At 48.8% G+C, this 13,724-nt stretch overlaps 1 protein-coding gene and 1 long non-coding RNA gene across 3 annotated transcripts in view; both read right to left on the bottom strand.

The window, feature by feature from the left end:
- Positions 1 to 1,924: 1,924 nt before the first annotated feature.
- The window catches only part of Polr1d (RNA polymerase I and III subunit D), a 35,595-nt gene continuing 23,795 nt past the window's right edge, over positions 1,925 to 13,724 (bottom strand). The window contains exons 2-3 of the mRNA XM_052168355.1: positions 12,074 to 12,148; positions 1,925 to 2,613 (exon numbers count right to left, since the gene is read on the bottom strand). Coding sequence (XP_052024315.1) covers positions 2,343 to 2,613; positions 12,074 to 12,148 — 346 coding nt within the window. The 3' untranslated portion in view covers positions 1,925 to 2,342. The remainder of the gene's footprint in view (positions 2,614 to 12,073; positions 12,149 to 13,724) is intronic.
- Positions 5,248 to 10,215, bottom strand: LOC127672921 (uncharacterized). 2 transcript variants are annotated; one of them, XR_007975040.1, is made up of 3 exons: positions 6,904 to 10,215; positions 6,832 to 6,867; positions 5,248 to 6,795 (listed from the first exon to the last, which is right to left on the bottom strand). It is a non-coding gene; the product is annotated as an uncharacterized LOC127672921 (long non-coding RNA). The 2 variants fall into 2 exon arrangements; XR_007975041.1 differs by having other exon boundaries at positions 5,248 to 6,651; positions 6,724 to 6,795; positions 6,832 to 10,215.

Consider the following 13,724-nt stretch of genomic DNA (forward strand, 5'->3'; position numbering starts at 1 on the left):
ATTTCAGTTCCGGCCTCCAAAAAGGCTCAAAACTACAAAGCACACCCAGGCCACCTCCGAGAGCCTCCATGGCCTCAGTTCCAACAGCAGGCTCACAGCCTCCTCAGAGACTGAGGCTAATTCTTAGATGTGATATGCTATTCAAACAGCAGAACTTTAGGAGACACAGAGAGCGTCTGAGACTAGATGGGCATGCCTGTCTGTGTGCTCTGTGTTTTTCTCCTTTCCTGCTGTGTACCCCTTTCTTGTTTGGGTCCCCAGCTATAGGATGGCCCAACCCACATCAATAGTTCCCCGCTATAATCAATCGTCTCTGGGAACACCCTCCCAGATACACACAGAGGTGTGCTTTATTAATGTCCTGGGCACCTCTTAATCTATCCAGCTGACAAGCAGGGTCGTCCATCACGTGTGTCTTGCTGTAGCTTTCTTCATGTCTTTGTGTTTCTTAGTCTTAGAGTTTGTGGAGCTTTTTGTGTTTGTGTGTGCATTTACAGTTTTATTTATTTTGGTTTGAGACAGTGTCTCACTTATAGCCCAGGGCAGACCTAGAACTCACTATGTAGCTCAGACTGGCTGGTCCTGAACTCACTGCAATCCTGCCTCATTTTCCAAAGTATTAGAATGATGGGTGTGAGCCATCAAGTTGGCTTAGGTTTTGTTATATTTGGAAAACTTTTGTCAGTATTTCTGCACACATTTTTCTTGACTTCTTCCTGTCATTACAGACACCAACTATGAGTGTACTTGGTCTTCAGAATTTACATTGGTCCACTATTTTTTTCAGTCCAACTATTTTGTTTATACTGAGCAGTGTCAATTACTGTTATCTTAACACATGTCTCATTTGCCATTAATCCCCATTTAACGCATTTCAGATGTTAAGTCTTTTGGTTGTATTTCTGAGATGCTCGCATTTGAGTCATTACATAAGAATCTGTTAAATTGACATTTTTGAATTTTAAGAGATTCTTTAAATTTATCTATTTAGTGTGTGTCTGTATATGTGCACACACATAGAAGTCAGAGTGTTTTGTGTGTGTGCACATGCACACACACAGAAGTCAGGGTGTTATGTGTGTGCACGAAGGTAACTGTGTGCGTGCACATGTGTACACGCACGTGCACATGGAGATCAGAGGCAGCCTGCAGGAGTTGGCTCTCTCCTCAGTGGGTTCTAGGGATTGAACTCACATCACTGGCTCTGGCTTTGTGGCAAGCAACTTTTCCCACCTAGGGAGCCATCTCATGGGAACAAGCTTTTTTTTTTTTTGATTTTGTTGTTTTTAAATGAAAATGAGAGACTCTGCAGCCATTAACTAGACAGACCACTGATAAGGAAGGTTGGAACCCTTGGGGGAGGGGCCCAAAATGTTCTGGAGAAGCAAAGGTTGTTCTCAGTAAGTACCACACTGCTGTAGCTATGACCAGCATCCCCAGGCCGGCGTTTGGGGCAGCGCTCTTGTGGCTGTTTGTCCAAGGGAGCCATGGCTGGCTGAAAACAGGGACGACTCCTTCCCGGGCTATAGGACTGAGTGCAAGGCGCATGCGGGTCTCCCCTTGTGTGGCCTTATTCTCAGCTGACAGCCACCATCTTCTGGAGTACAGCCATGCCTGCTTGCAAAGATCAGCACAAGTGGACGGGCTTGTCAGCTGCTGTAAAATAACTGTGAAACTACTGCGAGTTCTTTAACAGAACCACCCACACCAGTTAGATTTAACCCTAAGTACAGAACCCCACCTCATCTAAGGGTTGAGCTTGAGAATGGAATGAGAGGAGAGCCATTCTCTGACCCTCTGCGAGCACGAGGCCCAAAGCTGCGTGAGGAATCCTCACTCCAGTCACTCAGAAACCACGAGGGTGGCGGGGCCGAGCTCCTCTGACTGTGAGCTTAGCATTGGATACCCCGAAGAGGAAAGCACAGCGTTTCTAAGTATTTTATTTATTTTTTTGAGAAATTCTGGGAAATGACCACAAAAGTGCAGTACATCAAAAAACTAGGAGTTTTTAACAACCTCAAAATCTCAAATTCTAAAACTGCTTGTTTTAAAAGGAACTTGCGAGTAAGGTAGGATGAGGGCAACGTGGACGCGCGGGGCAGTGCGGTCTCGGCTTGCTCTCCCCGCCACGCCTTCAGGAGAAGGTAGGTAAGATTTGTTTTAGTAAAGTTTTCTTTTCCTGTTAACAACAATAACAGCAATAAGAACAACAACACAGTACCAACAGCCACCTTAGAACAAAGGACCCACGGAGAAAGTCACTCTCAGGTGCCAGCCCGCCACCTCCCCTCCTCCTTGCTGTCCCAGTGGCAGGTGCAGGGCTGGGCTGGCCCGTCTCCATCTCATCGCCTGCTCGGCCGCGGGTCGCACTTGTCCCGGGAGGCCCGCTTCCTTGGGGGAGAGCAGCCCACCGAGCCGCGGGCCGAGTGGAGGCTGCGCTTGTAGGCGTGGCTTCTGTGCTTCTTCCCACTTGTCTCCTTCTGGTCTTGGCTGTTCCCAGGCTCCTTACCGCCCTCTTTTTGTTCATGGTCTTGCTCTTTATGGGAGGGCAATGTGTTCTTAATTGTGTTAATTAGGAATCTTTTATTTGTACCAGCAAGAGGACACTTCATCCTGTGGACGTAAAGAGAGAAGAAGACATCATAAATGCGAGAGTTAAATTCCCTCCCCGCTAACCAGATCAGTACAAAAGAATGTAGGTCCCACAGACCCAGCTCCTGGATTTCCTCACCATGTAGTGCTGGGGCAGGAGGACTGTCATGATTCTGAGACCAGCATGAGGTACATAACAATTCCAGTGCCAGGTCAGTCAAGGCCATACAACAAGACTCTGGAAGGGTGACGCAATGGCCCCATACCTGAACATTACAGTGCTACCTCATTAGACTCTACAGTCACACCACAGCCCGGCGATGGCCATTTGGGGAAAACTCACCACAGCCTAAGTGTCTAGCTACCAGCAAGGAGGGAAGCAACCACAGGCCGCAGTGCGTCAGTGCGCTTAAAGCTGAGGTTCCTTCCAGCAGATGAGCAGAGGCCACTCAGGGACACAGGACAGTCAGTCACAACATGGACAATGTCAGGGCAAAGAGGCACTGACTGACTCTGAGTGTTAGCAGTCTGTCTGAACTCCACCCCATAGCTCCCTGACAACAGCCAGGTAGGCCTGGCCTACTATAAAGGGGCTGCCTGTCCCCTCCTTCTTCCTCTCCCACTCCTGTCTCCTGCTTGCTTCTCTCTTACCCTCTTGGGCTCCTCTCTCTCTGCCTTCCCTTCCCCGCTCTCTCCATGTGGTCATGGCCGGCCTCTCCTTCCCTACTCTCTCCCTCTCTCTGCCTTTACTACCCTCTTAACCCCCCTGCCCATGCCCTGAATGAGCTCTAGTCTATACTATACTGTTGTGTGGCTGGTCCCTCAGGGGGAAGGGATGCCTCGGCATGGGCCTGCTGAGGCACCCCCTTCCCCCACACCCCACCACACCCCTATAAAACATATTCTGATATCCCTTTATCTTTTTATAATCACAATAGTGAGTACACACAGCACGACAGGCCCTGGCGAGCGCTGAGTCCCGTTATCTCTGTAGCAGACAGACAGACAGACAAACAGACAGACAGGAGCAAGCTGAGTGCAGAGTGTCTCACTGCCCCAATTCTGCACAGAGCCACCCACACCAGCGAGGGCAGGCCATCTTCTGCTCCACACACCCCCTTTGCACTATGGAGACTACAAGCCTAGAGACTAAAGTCTAGAATGGATGGAAGGGCGGGGCAGAGGCAGGCCCTCCGTGCAGTGAGGTGATATTTATCTCGAAGCTATGGTTGATTACAGCTCGTGTTGTTGTTTAATGCCGCCACAGCTACTGAAATCACCCGTGGTAGTGCATTTACAATCTGGCAATCAAATGCCTCAGCATGTGGCCATCTGAGAAATGAACCTCCTTAATTACTTACACACTCCTGAGGCTTACCGTGTCCCCAAGACTGTACCTAAAAGTACTGTGAAACAGTGGATGTATGTGTGCCTATGTCAGAATGAATATATAAAAGCACTTACTATTTTCAAAACCTCTATCTGCGGGACATTATACTTGGCCCGGGCAACGAAGACAAACCGGGCTCTCAGTGGGCGGATCTCTGCTGTGTAGGAGGGCACTGAGGGGAACAAAAGCGGGTAGGCATAGGAAGGTTTGCTGGTACTGAGGGGAACAAAAGCGGGTGGGCATAGGAAGGTTTGCTGGTACTGAGGGGAACAGAAGCGGGTGGGCATAGGAAGGTTTGCTGGTACTGAGGGGAACAAAAGCGGGTGGGCATAGGAAGGTTTGCTGGTACTGAGGGGAACAGAAGCGGGTGGGCATAGGAAGGTTTGCTGGTACTGAGGGGAACAAAAGCGGGTGGGCATAGGAAGGTTTGCTGGTACTGAGGGGAACAGAAGCGGGTGGGCATAGGAAGGTTTGCTGGTACTGAGGGGAACAGAAGCGGGTGGGCATAGGAAGGTTTGCCTGAAGGCCCCAGGGCCGCAGCACATGGGCCACCTGTACAGCAGCACGCTCAGGGCCCCGGTTCACCCTCACTGCAGACAGGAGAGGACCGTGGCCACCGGGCCAGTGAGCACTGTGCTGGTGAGTTATCCGGCACTAAGGGAAGAGCCGTGGCTTGGCACAGGAGCCCCTCGGCAGACTCAGCTGGGGGCGGGGTGGGGGCCTCAGGGAACTTCTCTGGGCCCTGTCAATTTGAAGCATAAAGTGAAAGAAAGTCTGGATTTCTGCGGTTCTGAAATATCGCAAAGGGCTTATCTGCGACACACACATACTCCTCCCAGCCTCCTCACTCAGCCGAGATCACCTCCTGTTTGTCTATCCACCAGAGCATGAAAAAGCCAAAGGCCAGAAAAACAAGTCTCCTTAACTCTTTCCCATGCCTGGGCACAGGAACTACCCACTGGCAAGCAGCAAGTCCGTAAACCCCATCGCCATAGAGACTGAGTGATCTCCTTCCCAATAATCGACCTGCTGACCTCATCTGTGCTGCCCTCCCTCCCACCCGCTGCTCAGTCACATCCCAGGCAGGTCAGCAGGTCGGTTACTACACAGCCACCCAGCCCCAGAATCACAAGCACCCACTGTCAAACCTAGCATTTTTTTCATGGGTTGGTTCTGGGACTTGAACTCAGGTCCTCATGCTTGCAAGGCAAGTGCCTGCACATCTGAGCCAGCCACCCCCCCCCCCGCCCTCACATGTCTTTTCATAGTTATTTTACTTTTAAAAGTTTTAAAAATTTATTTATTTTCATGCATGAATGCTCTGTCTGCATGTATGTCTATGAGCACGTGTGCGCTTGGTGTCTGAGAGGCCAGAGGTGGGCATCAGATCCCTGATCTGGAGCTAGGATGATTGTGGGTTTGCTGCCATGTAGTGCTGGGAACTGACCCCAGGTCCTCTGGGAGAGTGGCAAGTGCTCTTAACTGCTGAGCCATCTCTCCAGCCTCCTGACAGTTATTTTAAAGAAGGATCTTATTTGATGTGCCTCAAATCTATTAATTCACAGGATCCTTCTTTTCTCCTTGTAATTCATTTGTTAAAGGCACTGCATTTCTTGATCTGTAAAAACCTGACATCTTGGATGCTGGGACTGCAATCTTTGATGTCATTTAAAATGCCCCTCTGCCCCCTGTAGTAGTTCTAACTAGAGACTGACCAGACCCTAGCTCAGGGTCTTGACCAAGATGTCTTCTCTCTCTGTCTCTCTCTCGGTGTGTGTGTGTGTGTGTGTGTGTGTGTGTTGCAGCTTCTTGTGAAGAGAGTTTGCCTAGCACAGTGTGAGGCCACACACAGGCTTTATCCCCAGCACCATGAGCAATAATCACGAATATGGTTGGGTTTGTCACAAACCAATATTCAGCAGAAAGCGCCTTTCCCAGCTAGCACTATCTCAAAGGGAACGGCAACTGAGAAATGCAGCCATAGGACCAGCTGTAGGCAAGTCTGGAGGGCATTTTCTTGATTAATGGTTGATGTGGGGGGGGTCCAGCTCACCATGGGTGGGGCCACCTCTGGTGTGGTCCTGGGTTCTGTAAGAAAGCAGGCTAAGTCGGGAGGAGCAGGCCATAGGTAGCACCCTCTGTGGCCTCTGCATCAGCCCCGCCTGCAGGCTCCTGCCCTGCCTGGGCTCCTGCCCTCATTCCCCGCTGTGATAAGAGTGGCTGAGAGCAGTAAGAAGAAACAAACTCTCTCCTCCCCAGGCCGCTTAGGTTCACGGTGCTTTACTGCAACAGTAGAGACCTCAGGGCGTGCTCCACCCCCTCTCGCTGACAGACTCAGCAGTCTTTACACAATCAGTCAAAGACTGAACTGATAAATGTTTCTGCTGTCCTGGGGAATCAAACACAGAACTTTGTGTGTGCTAGGCAAGTGCTGTAGCACTGAGCTATGTACCCAGCCTCCCTCTTTCAAAACAGGTTTTGCTATGGCATAATTTGCATAAAATTTACATATGTTTGTCTCTTTATAAAAGATTCATTTTATATGTATGCGTGCTTGCTTACATCAGAGTTTGTACACCTGTGTACATACCTGGTGCCTATAGAGACCAGGAGAGTGTGCCACCCCCTACCACCTGTAGAGACCAGGAGAGTGTGCCACCCCCTACCACCTATAGAGACCAGGAGAGTGTGCCACCCCCTACCACCTGTAGAGACCAGGAGAGTGTGCCAACCCCTACCACCTGTAGAGACCAGGAGAGTGTGCCACCCCCTACCACCTGTAGAGACCAGGAGAGTGTGCCACCCCCTACCACCTATAGAGACCAGGAGAGTGTGCCACCCCCTACCACCTGTAGAGACCAGGAGAGTGTGCCACCCCCTACCACCTGTAGAGACCAGGAGAATGTGCCACCCCCTACCACCTGGCATTTCATGAGAGCCACCATGTGGGTGCTGCAAACCCAGGGTTAGAAGCCAGTGTATGCCTAACCACTGATCCATCTCTCTAGTATCCAGTTTGATTTATTAAAATGACTATTTTTCTGGGCTTCAACCAATACAAGAATCAGATTCTATCACGGTTAAGACACAGAACATTCTCAGAGCCCTCTAGTCCCTGGGTTCCAACAATCGCTGATGTCTGTTATGTTCCAATGTCCAGTAAGTGGAACCATACACTGCTGTGCTGAGAGTCACCCGGCAGTTTACCACAACCATTCTGTTTGGAGCTTTATTAAACAAAGCTGCAATAACACCATTGTGCAAAGTTCTCCCTAGATTTCTGTTTTGAATTCTCTTTGGTAATCTGCTTGAAGATTCTGTATGGTAAGTGTACATTTACGAGAAACTGCCTAGTGCTTTCAAAGTAGGTGTATGACTTTACATTCTGGATGTGATGTGGTGTATGACTTTACATTCTGGATGTGATGTGGTGTATGACTTTACATTCTGGATGTGATGTGGTGTATGACTTTACATTTCTGGATGTGGTGTGGTGTATGACTTTACATTCTGGATGTGATGTGGTGTATGACTTTACATTCTGGATGTGATGTGGTGTATGACTTTACATTCTGGATGTGATGTGGTGTATGACTTTACATTCTGGATGTGATGTGGTGTATGACTTTACATTCTGGATGTGATGTGGTGTATGACTTTACATTTCTGGATGTGGTGTATGACTTTACATTCTGGATGTGATATGGTGTATGACTTTACATTTCTGCATGTTCTACACGTCGCCTCACTTGGTTAGCGATCTTTTCACTCTGCTGGCGAGTCCTGGCAGACGTCACTAAGGAGCATTTTCCAGTCTGATCCAAGTGTCTGCTCACCGCCTAGTCCTCTAGTTACACTAGTGAAATTCTCCTTAAGCAGGACTGTTTGCCTTACACAATTCAGGGTCAGGCTATGGCTCAGTGGCAGAGTGCTTGCACAGAACTGCACCAGACCCTGGGTTCAACCTGCAGTCCCACAGAAAACCCAGCGGAACCACTGGAGTGTGAGACTCTGTCCCCACACCTCTATTGTACGCTTGCTGGGTTAATGCTTTTGAGGGAGGAGGCGCTGGGAATTAAATCTAGGACTTTGTACTCGGCTTGTTTGTTCGGTCCTGGAGACATCTTTTAATGTCCCTGTGATCTTGTGGTCTGGAAGTTGCTATTCTGCTTGGCTGGTCTGGAATTTACTCTCCGGCCTGCTTCAGTCTCCTACGTGCTGAGCTTACAGGTCTGTGCCACCACCACGCCTGGTGAGTGCAGCTCTTTTTTTTTAAGTGTTATTTTGTCAGTTATTTGGCAGTGCTGAGATGTATTTGAACCTCTTCATGAACGTTTTGTGATCAGTGATTTGGGTTCCTGGCACTCTTCAGAGGGACCACTATGGTTTGTAGTGTGGTATTTCTCACAACCTGTCTTAGTTGGGTTACCACTGCGGATGAAATACGGTGAGCAAAAGTAGGTTGGGAGGAAAGGGTTTATTTTATTTGGCTTACACTTCCATCACTGGAAGAAGTCAGAACTGGAACTCAAGCAGAGCAGGATCCTGGAGGCAGGAGCTGACGCAGAGGCCATGGAGGGTGCTGCTTACTGGCTTGCTCCCCATGGCTTGCTCAGCCTGCTTTCTTATAGAACCCAGGGCCACAATGGACTGGGCCCTCCTCCATCAATCACCAATTAAGAAAATGCCTTGCAGGCTTGCCCACAGCCCAGTTTTACAGAGGCATTTTCCCAGCTGAGGTTCCCTCCTTAAGGATGGCACTAGCTGTATCAAGCTGACAGGAAAGCAGCCACTACACAACCTTAAGGGTTTCAACATGTTTTAGGTAATTCAATCATTGTAATTTCAGTTTTTTGATCAAATTATTCTCTCTTTGACTTCAGGTTGGCGCCAGAGACTTTCCAACCTCTGTTAGTCTTTGATAGTTTCTTCATCTTCTGGCAGGACAAGCTTTTCCAGATCTTACTGTGTTTGTTCCTGTGGAGTAAGAGTTTGGCTTGACCTAAAGGGAGGGCTCATCTTTGCTCTCAACTTCTGGAAAGTAATCTACATCATATGTGACAGAAATGTCTTTGTTGAGGGTGGAGCCGGCCACACCCTCTGGTGCTAGAGAAGGGCTGGTCACACAGGAGAGATCAGCTGTGTTAGTATAAGGTGAGAGCTTTAGGTCATGTGATACGGGTCAACCTGGAAACTTAAAAAAAAAAAAAATCAACCATGCAATCAATCAGTCAGCCATGTAAACAATCAGTCAGCCATGTAATCAATCAGTCAGCCACACCTACACAATGGGGCCACAGTACAAACTTTGCACATGAAGATTGTAGGCCCTTCCTGGGCTGGCAACCCTCCAGTCCCCTCACTGAAGTGGGGAGGCAGCATGTTCTGAGTCCTTCAGGCTCTGAACCCTCCCAGATCCCGTGCTTCTAGGCTCTTATCCTGCCTTGCTTTTAATCTGTGTCTCTCCCCAGTAATGCCCTATGACCACGGGCACAACGGCTTCTAGCCACGTTGAACGTTCTAGTGAACCACTGAAGCCTGAGGCATTGGAGATTCTGGTATGAGAAGGGACGGCCGTCTGGCCAGACTAGGGCCTCTAACCCTGCAGTCTGGCTTATCTGAGCACTGCTTCAGTTGCGTGAGCAATGGTCCCTCAAAGGACCCCTGTCTCCTTCCAGTGAGAAACAGCACCTACCTTCCTACGGGCTGGCCCCGGGCCTTACTGCTGAAGGCTGCACACTCAGTATTTCCAGGGCTTTTCTGTGTTTTTTGTTTGTTTGTTTGTTTGTTTGTTTTGGTTTTTTGGATTTGGTTTTTTCAAGACAGGGTTTCTCTGTATAGCCCTGGCTGTCCTGGAGCTCACTCTGTAGACCAGGCTGGCCTCGAACTCAGAAATCCGCTCGCCTCTGCCTCCCAGAGTGCTGGGATTACAGGCGTGGGCCACCACCACCTGGCTGGCTTTTCTGTGTCTTAGAACTTAAAAACAAGTGTTATCTGAAAAAACAATACATCGCAGCTTCCCATAGACATTGGCCACTCAAATTTAGGATGGCAGATGAGGCTTTTACTTCTGACTCTGTTATCTTTAATACTTGACATCCTGGTGCTCTGTGTAGACTGACCTTTACTCTCACCCTGTTCTATAAGATTGGGCAGGGAATATGGCAGTACCCTCACTTCCAATGACAGACTCAGAAGCCATGGGCAGCTGTGGGGTTTAATTTCAGCAGCAGCATCAGTACCACAATGGGGGAGACAAGTTCTTTGCCTTTTTCTTTCTTTCTTTCTTTTTTTTTTTTTGTCCTCCTAGAAATATAGTTAAATTTTAGATTACTTGAAATACTTCTTTTCTGTGTGCCCATGGGCCAAGAGACCCCACACGATGGCTTAGTTGGCTCTATTTGCCTTATTTTGCCTGATTTTTAGAAATTAGGAACTTTTTTAAAATTTAATTTAGCTTTTTAATTTAAGAAAACTATGCATCATTTAAAATCCAAATTTACAAAGCAAAGGACCAGAATGTAGCATAGTGAACAGAGCCCTGCCTGGCTGGGGCTAGAGACCAGCTACACGTGCCTGGAATGTTAGCACTGGGAGGTGGAGGCAGGAGGATCAGAATTTTAAGGTCAAAGTGGTAGAGGGGTAGCGCTCAGGGGTCAGGAGCACACTCTGCTCTGGTAGAGGAGACCATGGTTTGACATGTCAGGCTGTTCACAACAGGCTACAAGTGCAGCATTGGCTGCTTCCGCAGAGGACTAGAGTTCTGTTCCCAGCTCCCGAACACCGCCTGCAACTCCAGTGCACAGACATACAAGTAGGCAAAACACCCACACACATAAAATAAATAAGAAATATTTAAAAGTAAAAACTTAAGAAGCGGGGAGGAGTTCTGTGAACTGCCGCCTCCGGGACATGACATGGCTGTCACACTCGTGACCCGGGAGCAGCTGTGCAGCTAGTGACCCTCAGGAGAGCAAGCCACCCAAGACCCTAGTGTCCACCATGGGGTAGGTGAGCTCTGGGCACGGTGCCCTGCCGCCCAGCTCCTGGATGCGGACAGTGCTGGAGGGAGAGAAGTGCTCTTTTCTGAGTGTTAGGTTTGCCATGCTCCAATGGATGCCTCCACACCCACACCCACACACCCACACACCCACACACACACACACACACACACGGGCAGCACTTACTGGCGACTTTGTGGGTTATTGAAAAAAAAAGATAAGTTGGGAGGGGGAGCAGTGGGGTAGAGGGTGGAGCTAGAGGGGGGAACTGGAGGCAGATATGATCATATTTCATTGAATTCATGTATGGAAACATCAAAAGAAAAACATTCCATAAAGGGGAGAAAAGAAACAAAACTGAAAACAAGCTATCCCGGGACCCAAGTGCCTGCTCCTCCCTCCGTCACAGTCCCGCCTTGTGACCCTGGGGTCCCTCTGCGGTGAACGCTTAGTGGAAGGAAAGCCCAGTGTCAGCGCACTGACGGAGTAGCTCCTGACTTAGTATCTGCCAGGTCACAAGGTTAAATTCTTCCTCTGCTCACAGCATTAGTTCAGGTTTTATTTTGTGTGTATGTGGAGGTCAGAGGACAACCTGAGGAAGTCAGTTCTCTCCTTCCGCCATGAGGGTCCCCGGGATCAAAGTTAGGTTGTCAGGCAAGAACTGCCTTTCCCCTGGACTCATCTCATCCACTCTTATTAGGAAGTTTGAACAAACTCTAGCTTGTACAGAAACTCCAAGGTAAATGTTGGGTCAACTGGCTGAAGTGATGATTGCAGGTATAACACTGCTATTTGGGCAAACATATCTCCAAATCTTAGGACCTTGTGAACCACATAAAAGAGCAACTCCATCCCACACTGTCTACGCAGACCCACTGCCCACTGGGCCTTGCTGGGGCTCCTCAAAACCCAGCTCTCCGCAACGCTCCTCTCTGACACCAGCCTGCGGGTGACTTCTGCAGCTCCCAAGGTTTGATAACCTCGATTCACATCTGTCATCTCCAGCCAAGAGTTAGAGGCTGGCATCAGACCTGTGGTGACCCTGCTATTGCTGCTTGTTAAGTTTTGAGGGAGTTATGTGGGACCTTACCAGCCCATGGGCCCCATCGTCTCTGCTCTGGTTTTCCCACGCTTTGCCTCCTTTAGCAATTCCTCGATGGCTTTCCTGTTGGGAAAAGAGAGGATGGCTGAGAAGCAGACACACACAGATTTCTGGAAATCATCACTGCGTGACTAGAACCTCGCTGGGACAACATTCTTTAAAATGGCGAGAGCCTTACACGTTAGGCAAGCACTCTACCCCAGAACTATGTCCCCAGCTCTGAAAAGAGAAGTGTTTTCCCTAGGCCCTCCATACGTGGGTAACAGATGTGCAGCCTGGTTTTCATGAGGATTCCTAACAGCAGGAGCAGGGACTGTCTCTAACGCTGCTGCTGCCTTTGGATCCGGTTCACGTAACTGGGCTGCCTTGCCTGGCCTCAGTAGGAAAAGATGCGCCTAGGCCTACTGCAACTTGATAGGCCAAGGAGGGTTGATATCCACTGGGGCCTCCCCTTCTCTGAGGAGAAAGGGAGAGGGTAATGAGGGAGGGGTAGGGAGAGGGAAGGAGGGAGGGAGTGGGACAGAAGAAAGAGAAAACTGACTGGGGTGTAAACTAACTAAATAAATTAATTAAAGAAAAGGAAGTATTTTATGGGGGTGGAGACAAACTAAAAATTGCAATATAAATTATTAAGTTATATATCTCTCTATATATATCTTTACTATAAGAAATCTGTTTCATCTTAATTTGAAAAACAACCAAAAGACACGAACTGTCAGATGTATGTGTGTATATGCATTAAAATGTTTACAATAGCGAAGAAATGGCAGTGCTGAGGCCACAGCTTAGACCAGAGCGCCCGCCTGCCTAAGATGCACCAAGATGCACGGGGGTAAGGGCTGGGCTTGATCCTAACACACTCTCTCTCCTCTCCCTCACACACGCACGTACACACACACACACACACACACACACAGTCTAGCCAAGTGTGGGAGACTGTTTTGAGTTTGGAGACAACCTAGCTACAGTGAGACTCTGTCTCAGAAAACCCAAAACACCAGAGACTAAGCAACTAAAGGAGCCTAAAATGCCAGTTAACCCACCAGTGGTAAATATTTCTACCCGTCAGTAGTGAGGGCTTCCTCTTTTCTCCACTCAGGGCCAGGCATGGTGGGGCACACCTTTAATTTCAGGGCTCAGAAGCCAGCGGCAAGAGGATCTGTGAGTTCAAGGCTAGCCTGGTCTACAAAGGAGTTCTACATTAACCATTTTAAAACCAATTCCAGACACTGCCTGTACCATGTGGGCTATGACGGTGGCTCAGTCTTCTGTAGAGAGAGGTTGCATGTCTGTCAGAATCACCTACCACCAAAGTCAGCTAAATTAGCTTTGAGATAACTGGGGCTGTGTGTTTCTTTAAAAATGTGAACATTTACTCGCACGTGTGTGCACTGGCATGCGTGGGAAGAGCCGAGACAACCTGTAAGAACTACTTCTTCCTTCATGTGAGTCCTGGGATGCACTCAGATCAAGGTTGGCAGCCTGTCTCACCGGCCCCTCCCCCACTTCTTGAGTTAAAATGATATTAGTCTGTGCAACTAAACAAAGGAGAAAATGAAAGATAAAGACTAAAGAATAGAGGGAAAAGAACTCACAAGGACTAATGTCAGAGCAGCGGTACTTCAAACCGTGGCTCAGA

The sequence above is a fragment of the Apodemus sylvaticus genome, chromosome 22 (assembly GCF_947179515.1).
Source record: "Apodemus sylvaticus chromosome 22, mApoSyl1.1, whole genome shotgun sequence".
Lineage (NCBI taxonomy): Eukaryota > Metazoa > Chordata > Mammalia > Rodentia > Muridae > Apodemus > Apodemus sylvaticus.